The sequence below is a fragment of the Cydia amplana genome, chromosome 20 (genome assembly GCF_948474715.1).
Source record: "Cydia amplana chromosome 20, ilCydAmpl1.1, whole genome shotgun sequence".
NCBI lineage: Eukaryota > Metazoa > Arthropoda > Insecta > Lepidoptera > Tortricidae > Cydia > Cydia amplana.
In genome coordinates this window covers 2928596-2944214 of record NC_086088.1, presented here as the reverse complement: position 1 = coordinate 2944214, position 15619 = coordinate 2928596, and the positions used below count along the sequence as shown (strand labels likewise).

The 15619-nt window shown below is 34.1% G+C and overlaps 2 protein-coding genes across 2 annotated transcripts; one reads left to right on the top strand and one right to left on the bottom strand.

Moving 5' to 3' along the window:
• On the top strand, nucleotides 1-6041 carry LOC134657572 (uncharacterized). The gene is made up of 4 exons (XM_063513148.1): nucleotides 1-720; nucleotides 1235-1422; nucleotides 4457-4741; nucleotides 5759-6041. Exons 1-4 carry the CDS (start codon nucleotides 413-415, stop codon nucleotides 5959-5961), a joined length of 984 nt encoding a protein of 327 aa, XP_063369218.1. The 5' UTR covers nucleotides 1-412; the 3' UTR covers nucleotides 5962-6041.
• Nucleotides 6042-12080: 6039 nt separating this feature from the next.
• On the bottom strand, nucleotides 12081-14002 carry LOC134657654 (uncharacterized). Its single transcript, XM_063513216.1, has one exon. It carries the CDS (start codon nucleotides 13653-13655, stop codon nucleotides 12894-12896), a length of 762 nt encoding a protein of 253 aa, XP_063369286.1. The 5' UTR covers nucleotides 13656-14002; the 3' UTR covers nucleotides 12081-12893.
• Nucleotides 14003-15619: the final 1617 nt, after the last annotated feature.

Below are 15619 nucleotides of genomic sequence, written 5' to 3'. Positions count from 1 at the left end.
GCACCTAAAGGGGTGTTTCATAACATTGCTATGTCTAATATTATGTGACTTAATAATACCAATTGTCATGCAAATAAAGAAACAATGGCTTTCATTGCCCTCAAATTTGCTTCTATTTCCACGTTCCTAAAAAAAATTACGTCAATTACACAACGTGATGTAACATGCAAAACATATGGTAGATCGCCCTCACAGATATGTTCCAAATCGCACTCAAATTTTCACCCTATTGTTGTTCGGACGTGGGAAGACCCCGTGACGAGGCCCAACAATGGCAAAGTTCACCGAGACATAACAAGGAAAGTCTATAAGAATACTGGAGTTTGTTACAATTTCGTTATACGTAACATTCGACCCATTCTTGTCGGTGGTGTTTGCAAAAATCCGTGCAAATTTTGAAATGTTTTGAAAAATGTCTTCGTCGCTGCCTTTTACGTTTATTTTCTTAGTTCTTACTTTAGTCGAAGTTATACCCATTCAGTTACAAGAAGGTGAAGAGTTGAAAGAAAATAATGTTGAAAATGCGGAATTCAATGACTGTGTCAGTGTTCAACGGAACACGGAAGTTGGGGTTTGCTTTGGCAAAGAGGTGCTTAAAAACTTGGACAAATATGATGAAGTGGAATCGTTTAGCTTGGCTAATGGGATATCGTTCGTCAGAGATGAAAAAACGCCAAGGCATTTTGGGGGCTTTCTTGACAAAGATCCAATGGATTTCCGGTACTTAATTTAATATAAATAATCTAAGCCATTTTTAATATAGTCTCCTGGCAACCCGCGATGTTTATTAAAACCAAACTGTCAAAATGTTATCCTAATTTTAACTACATACGTAGGTACCTACACACGTAGCATAATATCTAGCCGCTATATTTCAATTCTTAATTTTCCATCATAATATCATCGTACAGTCAAGTGCAAAAATAATGGTGCACTCATCATACTCAAAAACAGGTATGTCCCATAGCTCATAAGTCAGCAAATTTTAAGAACTATGGGACATATTTTTAAGAAGGTAAGTTGTATGCACCCATCCTTTTACACTTGGTTATACAATGTTTTAAAAACAAATAAGATGTCTCAAACATGAGCCCTGCTATGGTCGAGTATATCAATAATACTTAACCTAACCTATTCATATCAAGAGTAAAACATTTAAATGTTACATGTAACAATCTTATTAATTACCTAATGATTCATTAGGTACTTAACACAATCTTACATTTCATTATAGTTCTATGATGGAAGATGCAAGCAACTTAATTTCAAAGAGATCTCTGCACTGGGACCTTAGTGGTCTTTACCCCGGTCTCGTGATGAAGATCGGACCCACGTTGGCTAATGGAATACTTGAATTTGTGATGGACCCAAGGGTAAAGGATCGGGCATATCATCATCATCAGCATGGTGAAATGTCTACAGGTAAGTTGAAATATATGGAGTATGAAATACATGAAACCACCCATAGTCCAAAACCTGCTAAATATGGTCCAAAACTTGTTCGAATAGCTTCGTTTAGGCCTGATTAATTTGTTTAAATGACAGTTCTGTGGCAAAACATTTTCATAAATGGGAGGAAACATGATAAAACTAAGAACAGTATTGTTGTTCAGACTTAATTACGGACAGGTTTCCGCAGCCAAATTACATATTGTAAAACTTTTTGACCATAAATAGTTGTAGTAATGGACTAGAGTGGGGTGGTTTTACAGTACTTATGCATTAAAATACGAGTATGTCCATAATAGGATGTTCATTTTATCATTACATTCCATACGACCACGTATACTATAAGTACATATTATGTTCTATGCATAGGTATTAATAATAATATGTATTACGCTACTGTTTCGATTTCAACTCCAGAGGTGTCCCATAATACGAGTATTATGGATTACCAATATTCACAAAAAATCCAGTGTATTGCCAGTTTTAGAGACAAACGCTGGCAAAATATGCTTAAACATATTTTAGCTCAACAGGCTAAATCGCCGGCTGAGAATACGTTTGTGTCATATCCATTTTAAATTAAAAAATTAAAAGAGCAAAATAGTTTTTTAATGATTTCTAAAATAACAAAATATATGCTATTATTGACACTAATCGTTTTTTGAAAAATATCATTTTTCAAAAATGTTGTGACATATCCAACACTTTTCTGTCATATCATACATTGTATTAATAGTACATTACTGCAGACGCCGGGAAAGAAGGGCTTGCCGGGTGAGTAGGTATAGCCGGCCGACCGTAGGGAGGCCGGATAGTGACACGAAGCCGGCAAGACCGTTTCACGGCTAGGCATGTATAGTGCTTTTCTCAAACATGCAATGAAATAAAAAAATACACCACTCAAAAAAACAAATTTATAATCTTTATAATAAAAATCCAACTTCACAACAAAAGTTTTTAAATTTTCCTTCCAATCCCGCCATAATTGTTTTTTTTTACGGAAGTCGTCCGTATTTCGCGTGTGTAGTGTTCGAATAGACCTTATTAGGGCCATTATACACAATCTGATAATAAGAATCTCAATTTCTATAAATAAAATAAATGCAGAGGATTTTAAATATTGTCTATGGTCTCTGGTGACTTACGTATAGACAAAATTTTAAATTTATTCATCAACACATTGAATCATACAGATTCGTATTCTTAATATCAGTACGTTCGTGTATAACAGGCGTTAACACGGATATTTTGGTCCGATAACCATTCATTCACCAAACAAATAAATATAATTCGGCTGTTTAGTCTGTTCATGGACACAGACCCCATGCTTACATTAGAATTAAAAAAAAATTACTTCCCGGCCTAGGCCTTCAATTTCGTATGAAATTCCTTTACAGTTCTTTGGAGTTGCTCCGCCCTAAACGTGATACTTCGAAGCCTGATATAACGCCCGGAGCGACGACATTTCATTGCATGTTTGAGAAAACGTACATTTACTCATCAAAAACGGATATGGCAATAATAAAAATGCTTTTATGATTACCACTATATTCACAATATTTGTATGGTTCTATAAATAGTAAACATATGAGCCTAAATTATAAACAAGTTTAATATTTCCTAAATGTAAAACTATTCGAGATTTTTTTTTTGCTTTTTTTTTTGCTTTTTTTCGCTCTCCTGTAAACCAATGTAAGTGGCGTATGGCACAAACGTATTCTCATCTCACCCAACGAAATGTTAATAACTGTCATTTTACAGGAGACTGAAGAATGCAACGTATAGTAAACAAATTCAATATTATGATCAATTTATCAAAATCTGTTGAATAATAAAACTTTTTTATTTCTGATAATCAATAACAATTTGCAGGAAGTTATTATTCATGATAGGACTCGTAGCGCCATCTACCTGAAAACCTTGAAAGTATTTAAGCAGCTACTTTCGTTTCAAGGTAGCGTTAACATTGAACTTGCGTGTAAGGTGCCATCTACCGAAAATGACTGGAACTTTTACAAGGCCAAACTTAGGTTGTATTTGTAAATCTTGGATCAATAATTATTACTTACACAAGAAAAATATCAGAAGACTTTAAAAACAATCCGTGCTTTAAAACCGATGAAGTTTAGATTATTTTTATAAGCTCGATAAAATCTTTATCCAAAGATACACTTTTAAGTTACCATAAAAATGATTTTTTGAATTAAGTTTTGTGTCGGAAAATTATTAAATAGGTACAGTTGAATTTTGACCATTTTATTAGTAATAAAGGATCTACAAGTTTAGATCAGCAAAACAATAAAATTAAATAGGCAATAATAATATCATAATGTCATAATAAACTGTGTGTGATGTTCTGATGTTAGTTATGTACACCATGAAGAACTATAAAATTGTCATAATTAGGTCAACAAACATTGCGTAGGCGCATATTAATAAGCGTAACAGTACTCTTGAGCTGGATTCTACTTGCGTCTTAGTTAAAAGCAGATTAAAATGCCGCAACAAAGCGGTACAGTGTTCTAGTGAGTTCTGTATTGAATAGATAATGCCTTTAAAGCGTGTAGAATATTTAAAAAAAAAAGGAGGAAACGATAACGCTCAATTATCTACGAGGTGAAAAAAAAACTGGAGATCCGTTTAAGGGCATAATCGCTAGGTACCTATCGTAATTCGATACCTTTGGGTTCAATTAGCGTAAAGGACATTTTGAATAGAAATACAACAAAAATAGAAGAACATTTTTTTGATGTGCACAATTTTTGGTCTTTGTATGGAGGGTTTGTCAAATTTGGACGACCTGTCCCATAGAAAAAAATTGGCAGCTTATTCTTGTATGTATAGTAATAATAATATTATGACAGTTAGGTGAACTTTTAGGCTTGGTCTAATAAAGTGAAATACATTTTCACCTGATATTAATATCAGTATCATAATTAACTCGATTTGTTTATTCCAATTAGCGCATGGAAAACCGCATACTTAATATTTATATTTCCTATTCCAGGACGATTGCTGGCTAGGAATTTGCTTGTGCCATTTCTCCTCGGCTTCAAGTTCCAATTATCGACCCTACTACCATTATTACTTGGTCTACTTTTGATCGCCAGCAAAAAAGCGTTCTTCTTGGCCAAGATAGCACTGTTAGCGGTTACAGTGTTTAGCGGAGGATCAGGTTGGGGCCATGGGTCTGGATATGGAGATTTCTCAAGTTCGCCTTTATCGTCATATACTTCTTATGACAGTCCTGGGTATCTTCATGGACACCATGGATCAGGAGGTTCAGGAGGAGGTGAGTTGTTCAATTTATGGAAATATCAGTTTATAAACAATTTACTGCACGCCTTTATTTTGGATTTTCTAACTCGCATTCCTTTGCGTTATTGTTCATGACGAGTATAAAAATGTTTGCAGCATTGCTCTTGTTGTTTCTGAAAGTTGTTTTTATGTAGATTTGTGTGCAATGAAAACAACATGCTCCATAAAACAAACCAATATTTTTCGTTGGAAAAATCAGAGTGGAGAGAACTCAAAGTTTTAATTTAGGGAATAATATTTTTACGTCCGTATTAAAACGTCCATACAAAATTTATAGTTATTCCCTTAGTAAACAAACAAACCAGTTAATATCCCTGGAATTCTGGAAGCCGGAATCATAAAGAACTTTCGATCGCAGGTTCATTGACCTCATGCCGATGCTCTATTCTAAAGCCATCGACGGCTCCTTTGACTTAAAACTAAAATCACTGCGTACGAAGTGAGCAATGTGAGTTCCTATTGTTAATATTCCTATAATGTGCAGCGGGGCCATTTAGACTGCCGAGTAATTTAAACTAATCGAAATATCTTCCATGTTTTACATTATTACCTAGAGTCACACACAACACATCTTTTTCGCTATCTGGACATATATACTGTCACTCTAGTTAATAATGTAGAATATGGAAGATATTTCGATTAGTTTAAATTACCCCGCCGCCTAAATTGCCCCCTTCACCTTAGTCCTTTCATTTTTTGGGTTCGAATCCCGACCTAAATAACTTTTGATATTTTTTTTACAGTTTAGTAGATACTAAAATAACATGGGAAAAATTCTGGGAGGATATCTAACAAAATCCAATGTAAATAGCCAATTAAATCCTGTCTTTTTTACTCCTTTGGATTAGTTTTACTGACCCCCAAAATTTAGTATTCTATGGATTTTGTTTCTTGACTAATTTCTAAGTCAAAACCAGCCATTCCTTTTATGTAACTATACGACTAGGATACATTTCGTTATTTTCTCTTTAAGAACCATTAACCTTTTCAGGATACTACCATAGACATCCTCACCATTCGGAATACTATTTCAAGTCTGAAGAACAGTCGACCGCTTCTCCTATAACTCCCGATGAACTAAAAGATAGACTAGAAAGACTATTTATCACGAAAAAAGATGGAGACCCTAATAGAGAAGCAACCAAGGTTAGAAACGCAAGAAATTTCGCTTGGACACCTATCAATGTGGGATAGCGACATAAAGTAAACTAGTTTTCATTAAATTTGATTTCTGGGGGTGTAGTACCAAGAATGTTACATGATTATTGTTGTATTTCACATTAAAATGCCCAATAATATGCATTTACTATTTACCTGCTCACTTTTTGTAAAAGAAAGTTTTTTTGAACTTGTATAAATTGTATTTTGTTATGATACTTATTATTCCGTCAGTTAGTTACTTTTTATATACATTGTATGTTAAACATTGTGCTTTTTTGGCATTATGTTTAATTATTATCATTTATTTAAACCTGTATATTAATATTTATGTTACGACTGTTACGAATATTTAAACTTTACTAACTTTACTTTTTCTATTGCATTTGTAATAAGTATATATAATTGTTTTTAACTTTCTCATTTCCATTTTTACTTTATGCTCTTTTTTTCATCCTAAGTATTAGTTATTTCCATTTCCAGTTTCCTTCCTTAACAATGTCTCGTCTCCCACTAACTAATTTATTCAATGCTCTAATTATAACCACTTAATTACTCTTCTAGTCATTCATCATGTTTATTTCTCGCTCTATTTTCCCTACTACCATTCATTGTAACAATTACATTGTTATAATTATCATGTTCCTCATTGTCATTGTTTTACTTTTTATCGTCCCCTGATTTACATAAGTGATTAATAAAAATTCCAATGCTATCTATCGATGATTCAATTTCTCGTAACGAGTTCACATGTCCCGGTTAGAGCATCCTGTATTGTGCGGCGATTACACGCTCTAAATAGTTGGAAATGCGCTCGAGTCGTTATGAGGATGTATTTCCGATGAAATGGGGTGAAAGCGAATTTCTTTAAGTGACATTTGGTATTTTTCACTCTGGTACTAAATATTCTTTAGGATTTAAACTGTCGTGAGTCATATTAACATAAACATTTATGGTTTAACTTACGTGTTTTTGGTCACTTTCACGATATATTTCGGATAACCTAAGTCTCTATTTTCAACTGTGCTAGCGTTCACGGTTAATATTGCTGTGTGATTTTTCTGTAGAGTTGCATTTTAATTTAGTAATTTGTAAGTTGTTTAGTAAAAAGGTATTTTTGTAATTTCTATGATGAATACATGGTGTCAAATGAATAATAAGAACATTGAATTGTATTGTATACCTACTATTTATTGTACGATTTTACATCGTACATTCGGGAATATATTTACATTACATACATGAATGTAAATATATTCCCAGAAAATGTATTTTGTATCTGTTTTTAATAAAATTTACATATATTTTGATCTTTTATTTTTATTTATTTAAAGGTACTTGTAGTTTATTTTATAATTAATGAATATAATAATTGAAAAACCCATAATTATATTTTATTTTGTACACGATCGAAATAAGACATATTTATAGACTTATTCGATTAGTCAGACCTTAATTCGATTAGTTGCAGAAAAACGAACTGAATTACTAATCGAGATCAAATTACTTTGAAAATGTTAAATTTCAGTCAAAATATTGAAATTTTTGTGGACATAAGTTTTCCTATTTAATCTGTCCAATACTCAATCTTATAGCCGTAAGTCCCGCAAACAACCAATATACACAGTATAATCATATCGCCTCTGCGAAATGTCTACGGTGCTCAATCTCAACATTAAATTTATAAACACCCACCACCACATCTCCGGCATATTTCGCTCGGCTTTCATGATTTTTTCATCAAATACATACGTGCTCTGTATCGCGTGCTAAATCATCGTGATTTGTGTCGATACGATTTTGCGTGTCAATTAGAAGATTCTAAAGCTTTCTTTAGCGTAATTGCTTTTCCGTTAAAATTTAAAACATCACAACTCTTAGATGCTTCATATTTCTGTATTACCTTACGGTTCGGAAACTATAACATCGTAACTTCTATGGTATGGTATGTTGCATAGGTTGTTTTGTTGTAAAGTTTTCTTGTAATTAAATAGTTTGGTCTGTTAGGTAGCGGTGGATTTGCTCTGATTTCTATGTATTTGAGTTTGATCACGCATCGGGACCGGGATAGCGGGATATTTGCAGCTCAAAACCGAAAAGGCGTATCTGCATATGAATTTCATAATAGCTTATGATTGTTTTAGCTTGAGGGCATAAACAGTTTAATAAAGCCGTTTAATAGTAGATGTATTAAGTGATCAAACGGCACAAAGAAGCATGATTGACTATTTTCTAACTTTTCACTGTGATAAAAAATTTGAGTTAGGCGTACATTGTAAAAAAATGCGTATTTATTTCAGCCATGAAATAGCGTAGCGTGCTTATCGCAAGATAGCAAACAGAAAACTTTAGATGGGTCAATATTTTTTTAATGTTTCTCTTACTATGTTTTACAATACAATACAATACAATACAAATAATCTTTATTGCACACCTCATTACAGAAAACAATACAAAGAATACAGAAAAGAAGAGGGTAAACAACAGGCGGTCTTATCGCTAAAAAGCGATCACCAATTGTTACAATAAGTAGGTAAATAATAATCATAATGGATTTAAATAGTTTAAAATACAAAGGTAGAGTCGCCATCATATCGGAGCCAGCAAGGTATTCACAAATATCTGAATAAAGTTTCTATTAACAAGAAGACGCTGAAGCGGATGTTCAGTTATTTTTGAGAACCTTGGCCGCTCCGATACTGAAAAAAATCAAGTACTTACTGAAAAAGTTTATCCCTCTTCTTTATTTTATGATGTCTTCAGGAAAGACATGAATGAGTTAAGTACCTAGGTATACAATAAAATATGTATGACCCATAACAAGGATAAATAAAATAGAGAAAATATTAAACCCCAAATAAGCTATTATTCTTTTTTTTGCTGAGGTTGATATATTGTACTTATAATTATTTAATTACATGTAGGAGAGAGCTGAATTACCATCCTTTGTGAATATAATTTAATAGATACTTATACCACAAGGATGAATTATCAAAACTCCTATTCAAATAGTTCGTATAGTAAATGGGCGGATCAACTTTTTTTTATATTGCCCCGTCAGTCAGCCAGCCTATTATGGATAGCTTTATCCATCTTTATCCACGTGATAAAATAACTGTCACTGTTTAACACCGTGGGAAAGAAAGTGACGGACACCGTTTTATCACGCTGTCACGTAGACAAGAACGACCATCATATCCGTACAGGCAGCAATTGTAGCATAGTTTATTAGAAGAATTTTTATCTCTACGTTCTACTAATATGTCCCTAGGCTAAGTAGATGACCCATTATAAAAAAGGGCTTATACCCCTCATAAAAGAGTAAGGTTGGTTATTTTAAATACCTTAAAACAAGGATTTTAAGAGTGACCCAAACGACCGTAACCATGGCAACGAGTACCTAACAAAAAAAAAACTTATATCATCCAAAAACCTGTTTTAATTTTTTATGCCTCCTCAACTATAGCTGGTCAACCAAATCTTGTCAGTAAAAAAAGGCGCGAAATTCAAATTTTCTATGGGACGATATACCTTCGCGCTTACATTTTTCAAATGTGCCGCCTTTTTCTACTGTCAAGATCTGGTTGACCAAGTATATTTTGCCTCCGTGACAAGAATCTTATCATTAACATAATTTACAAGGCGTTATAAAGTTTTAATGTGTTGTAAATTATGAGTTAGTTTCCCAATTACAAGCTTAGTAATAAAGATGGCAATCTTTGGAAAGGCATACTGTATTTATGTAAACACGTCTATTACTCGTGTAGAATGAATAACTTTTAAACGTTACTGACAATATACAAACTAGAATTAATAAAAATATTTGTGGTGTTATTAAAGTAATGTAGGAATATAGGAGGAACATTTTTAGTTCCTATCGAGATAAAACAAATACTTTAAAATCCAGTTAGTACCTATAATTATTTGAAAAGCATCTATTTTCTCAAAAATCAGATAAAGGGCTAAAAGAAACAATATGAAATACACTTTTCACCTATAAAAACCGAGTGGCGACGCAATATTTCGGATTTGTAAAATTTTGCAATCGGGCTACATTAGGATTATCCAAAATATTATGTATCGTAAAACCACCGAACTATGTATAGTCCAACACTATAACTTTACTATTACAGTCCACAAGTTCAACAGTCAACACCTAATTAATATCAATACCAATCTCATTTTTGTTGTTGCCTGAGTTTTTTCTCCTTTTTATGAACATTTATTTTATCTCAGAAGTGAGACTTTCAACTGATATTCACCCCAATGAAGGCATTAGACTTAATTTTTAACCATAGTTGGGAGTTTTGGGACTATACTTGGGTAGTTTTACGGGATTTTTTAATGATTTACAAAAAGGTAACTACTTAATTTGTACCTACTTAAATGTATGCACCAAGATAAGATACAATTACAATTTAAAAGTCAGACGCCTAAACCACTTGGCCACCAGAACTTTTTTTATAATGACTAGCTTAGAATGACAACATAGTATTGATATTAATTAGTATGTATATGTATAGCAATCGGTATATGTCTATGAAGAATGCGGCACTTATTGCTTAGCGTGTACGAAATGTCCGTAATATAGATAATGACTTGTTAGTGCGTTGACGGAATCAATCGCTTTATGTAATTAAGTATGTGAATAGGTACATATTTAAAAATAGAACATGACAATGGAATATGTAAACGACATGTCAATTTGTTTTTGCAATTTGATAGAAAGTTAATATAGGCCCTGATACGAACTTTAAGATTCGTCAAAAATTTGCTAAAGATACGATATGGATCGGATATGTCTGTGTTAAAAGTGACGTTTTTGTTTGAAGGAACGTCACTCTTGACACTGACACAATCCGATTCATGTCGTATCTTTAGCAAATTTATGACGTCATCTTAAAGTCCGAATCAGGCCAATTCTCACAAGAATAGTGGTACTTGTGTAATTTTTAACAGGCTTGGGAGCCAATTCGAATGTATACTTTGACATCAAAATGATAATCATTTAGTTACCATTCGCGTGTATATTTCGCTTGTAGTTGTCGTCTTTGTAGACCAGGGGGCCTAGCCAAGATGAAAATCGTACACAAACAAATACCTAACGAAAACAAAAATGTATCGCCATTTACAGATGCTACGTTTGACATCAAAATGATATAGTTTACTTATCATTCGCGTGTGTATTCCACTTGTACTTGTCAGTCTTTGTAGTTTTCTATCAATGATTGATATTTTGGCTAGGCCTCCGTATAAGGTACAAAGCTTGAGGTCACCAAGTATTGGTTTTCTTAGAAAGCGACTATGTTTCGCGCATCACATAGGAACACGCGGCATGGTCACACTACCTCACATTAATTACGATGGCAAGGCGACCGTGAAGCATCTTTTCACTATGATTTCTAAATGCCAATACATTGAAACATTTCTAGTTACTTGATACCTATGGTAATTGACATATTTTTCTTTACTCACTTTAGAATATAGCGCTGTTTTACATTGAAATACATTTTAGCGTTACACAACCTGATTCGAACTTTAAGATACGTCAAACATTTGGTCTAGATACGATATGGATTGGATATGACAGTGTCTAAATTTATGTTTTAGTTTGAAGAAACGTCACTTTTGACACTGACATAATTATGCGATCAATATCGTATCTTTAGCCAATTTTTGACGAATCTTAAAGTTCTATCTAAGTTCGAATCAGACCGACGAGATATTTTGTTACTACTTATACAGAAATTGGGACTGGCGTATATATTACATCGGCCAACAACAGTACGGTTTGTAACATATTCGAATTTAGGATATTTATTAAAATTTATTTATTACTTAAAAAGTCCATTTTTTTATTACTTACTCAATGAGCTTTTTTTAGTGTAGGCTTCTGTTATTTATTAATTATAAGAAAGCATAATCCAAGCCTTTTTAAGAAACATCCGTAAAAAATGTTCTGTTCCGATAGAATGGTATTGTTTTACCGGATTGCGACATTTTTTCGGGACAAAGATTGGGTATAAAAGTAATTGGCATAAAAAATAAAACCACTTATCTATGTCAAATCAATATTATATTTTCATATAATTGTTATTGACTGACCGTGTTAAGATAAAAATGTCGGAATAAAACAAAGACACGGTTTAAGTATAATTTAATAGTCTTTTTTCAATCTTGTTGTTCTTTTGCTTAGAATATTTTTCATCATCAAATACTTATTATTATGCTATAATAATTATTAATTAACATTATTTATAGCGTTATTATAAGTATACATTATTATTTTGTATATAAATATTCAATGTTAAAAGGTACTCGCGTAACCACCTTGCCGTTTATGCACGACAATATATAAATAGATATAGATTAAATAAATAAATGGAAAAATGTATTATTCTATCTACCTATCTTAAACAGCACCTTTATAAATAAGTAACTATCTAATCTTAATCTATTTTTTACAAAATTGGACACTTGAACGTGAGAACAGAAATGCACAATACCCGTCGACTAGCCTACGTTACATCTATTAATAGTATACAATAAATTAATAATAGTCAATCGAAATATTCAAAACGTTAATAATTACCTATTATATTTGGTGCATTTGGTTACAAAGTACTTTATTGCATCGCAATAGATAAATACATATACATCAATTAATATTCACATATTATTACTTATTTACATAATAATGTTAATATGTTTATTATTATCAATGCCATTAAATATTTGGATTAAGCATGAGATGTACGTAACATCTGAATTAATTAGCAAATAAATAACCTTAAATGTTACGGTCCCAGTGTCGTCATAAAAATGATCAATAAATAAAATTAACGTAATGTTAATAAATCTTTGCTTCCTATTGCTACCGCAAAAGGCCAAAACTTATTTCTGTTTTGGTTAAACGGAGGGCCGAGTCGTTGTCATAATTTTGCTTAAAGAGTCGCGAGCCTTCTTTCTTACTGTTTCTTGGCATAAGCTCTGTAAGCCCTGTCTTGGGCGGCGGCTTCGTCTTCCACGCTCCTCCTGTAGTGGCCGCCGGGGCCGGTGGTGTCAAAGTCATTACCATAATGAGACGACGAATAAGTCTGACTGTGGCTGACCTGCGGATGTTTCACGATCTCGTACGTGGTTTTCTCGTGTGCCTCTCCTCCTGAAACCAGTTTCTTCAAGCCGATGATCGCCGACAGCAGCAGCGCAATCTTACCAATAAGCAGAGCCTTGCCGGCAATCAAAGCGATGGCTTGGAATGCGATGGCCAAGAATCCTCCCTTAATTGCGACGCCAGCGATGATAGGTCCGATCATCTTCTTAAGTTTGCTCCTAGCCTCGTTCATTGAGCGTCCCATGTCGGCACCGACGTTGGTCGGCGAGATGATCACTCGGTGTGTCTGTATCAACTTAGAAGTAGCTAATTGGAGATACTTATCCACTTGATCCGACTCGAGAGAGTTCAAGTCGCCTTCGGGGAGAGATGAGGGGAAAGCCCTTTGGGCTTCCGGCCTGCTGACGAGGCTGATGCCGTCGATGATCGGAAGGGAGTCCATCCTCGCCGCACGGTCCACTAACTTGGCCGCTTGGATTTTGAAGCACTTGACGATCTCCTGGGATTTCTCACAGGTGTCATACATCCTTCCGAGCAGCTTCATCCCCGCTCCGAAATCAGCCGAGGCCACGGCAATAACACTCAAAAACAGGACTATAGTCCCGCGGCACTCCATTTTGATTGAAACCGGTGCCCTATCTCAGCTCTGGACCGATGTCCAGCGTGTGCGCTTGCGTCTATTGAAATGCACAGAAAACACATGAGCACTGGCATTTATCTATTTTCACCGGGAACTGCATTTATCTATAAATCTTTTAGAGCGTGCAATCGTTGCATCGTGTGGACGTGCACTGAGGCGTGCATGTGCATGTGATGTGTGTGCATGTCTGGGTGTGGTGACCATGTATTGGCGGTCAGCGAGGTAGGCTCTCGCACTAAGTCTGCGTCGTGTGGTCAATGTCAAGTTCAATGCTGCGTTATCGGTCTTTGTGCAAATTATCCGGTTTTTTTTCTGAAAGTCTTGCGTGATTGCACTCATTTATAGAAGTAAAGCGTTTTAGTAAAATGTGTTGCAAAAACAAAATAATTTAATTAGAGATAGTGTGGTTATGGATTTTACAAATATGGATTTTAAGAGAGCGTAACTGTAATCTAGTGTGTATATAAGCGAGTAGTAAATAAGTCCGGGCGAGTTGAATAATCTCTTAAAATAAAATCGATTATGTAAAACGATAGGTACTTACAAATAGCTGTCGTATTAGGAACGACAGATTTAGTAGTGACTTATGAGTGTAACATCGTTTAGTTACCGCATATTTACATTATCACTACATAGTATAAAACAAAGTCGCTTCCCGCTGTCTGTCTGTCCCTATGTATGCTTAGATCTTTAAAACTACACAACGGCCCGGCTTCGCAGGGGTTAACAAATTATACATAAACCTTCCTCTTGAAACACTCTATCTATTAAAAATACCCGCATCGAAATCCGTTCCGTAGTTTTAAAGATCTAAGCATACATAGGGACAGGCAGACAGCGGGAAGCGACTTTGTTTTGTACTATGATGTAGTGATGTCCACTGCAAGTAAATAATTATAAATTTTAGATTTAGATTTATTTATTTCATAATATGAAATTACAATATAAATTATTTTATACTAATCTATACGAATTTATATTATGATCGTCAAGTAGGAAAGTAACAATTGATTATAATTATACAAATGTCAAGCAATACACAATTTAAAAACCATTGTAAATTTATAAGCAATGGATTAACTTTTTTTTAGGGTTCCGTAGCCAAATGACAAAAAACGGAACCCCTATGGATTCGTCATGTCTGTCTGTCTGTCTGTCCGTCCGTATGTCACAGCCACTTTTTTCCGAAACTTTAAGAACTATACTGTTGAACTTGGTAAGTAGATGTATTCTGTGAACCGCATTAAGATTTTCACACAAAAATAGAAAAAAAAAACCAATACATTTTGGGGGTTCCCCATACTTAGAACTGAAACTCAAAAAAAAAATGTTTTTCATCAAACCCATACGTGTGGGGTATCTATGGATAGGTCTTCAAATATGATATTGAGGTTTCTAATATCATTTTTTTCTAAACTGAATAGTTTGCGCGAGAGACACTCCCAAAGTGGTAAAATGTGTGTCCCCCCGCTGTAACTTCTAAAATAAGAGAATGATAAAACAAAAAAAAAATATGATGTACATTTACCATGCAAATTTCCACCGAAAATTGGTTTGAACGAGATCTAGTAAGTAGTTTTTTTTAATACGTCATAAATCCCCTAAATACGGAACCCTTCATGGGCGAGTCCGACTCGTACTTGGCCGCTTTTTAATATACCCAGGCACTTCGTATATCGCCCGACTACCCGACCATTGCCAGTCGCTCATACGGGACGCATAATCTGCGCTTATTATTGGTAATTGGACACTAATACTGCGCTCCACATCTTGAGATCGATATCTTACAATATGGGACAGACTTTAGATACAAAATAATACGTAATTGCTTTTTATTTAATTATGTAATGGAATCTACAGTTTTAATATTATTACAGAGCGTATTTGTAACTAATTATACGAAAAAAAAGAACATGCCAAGTGCGAGTCGGACTCGCGCA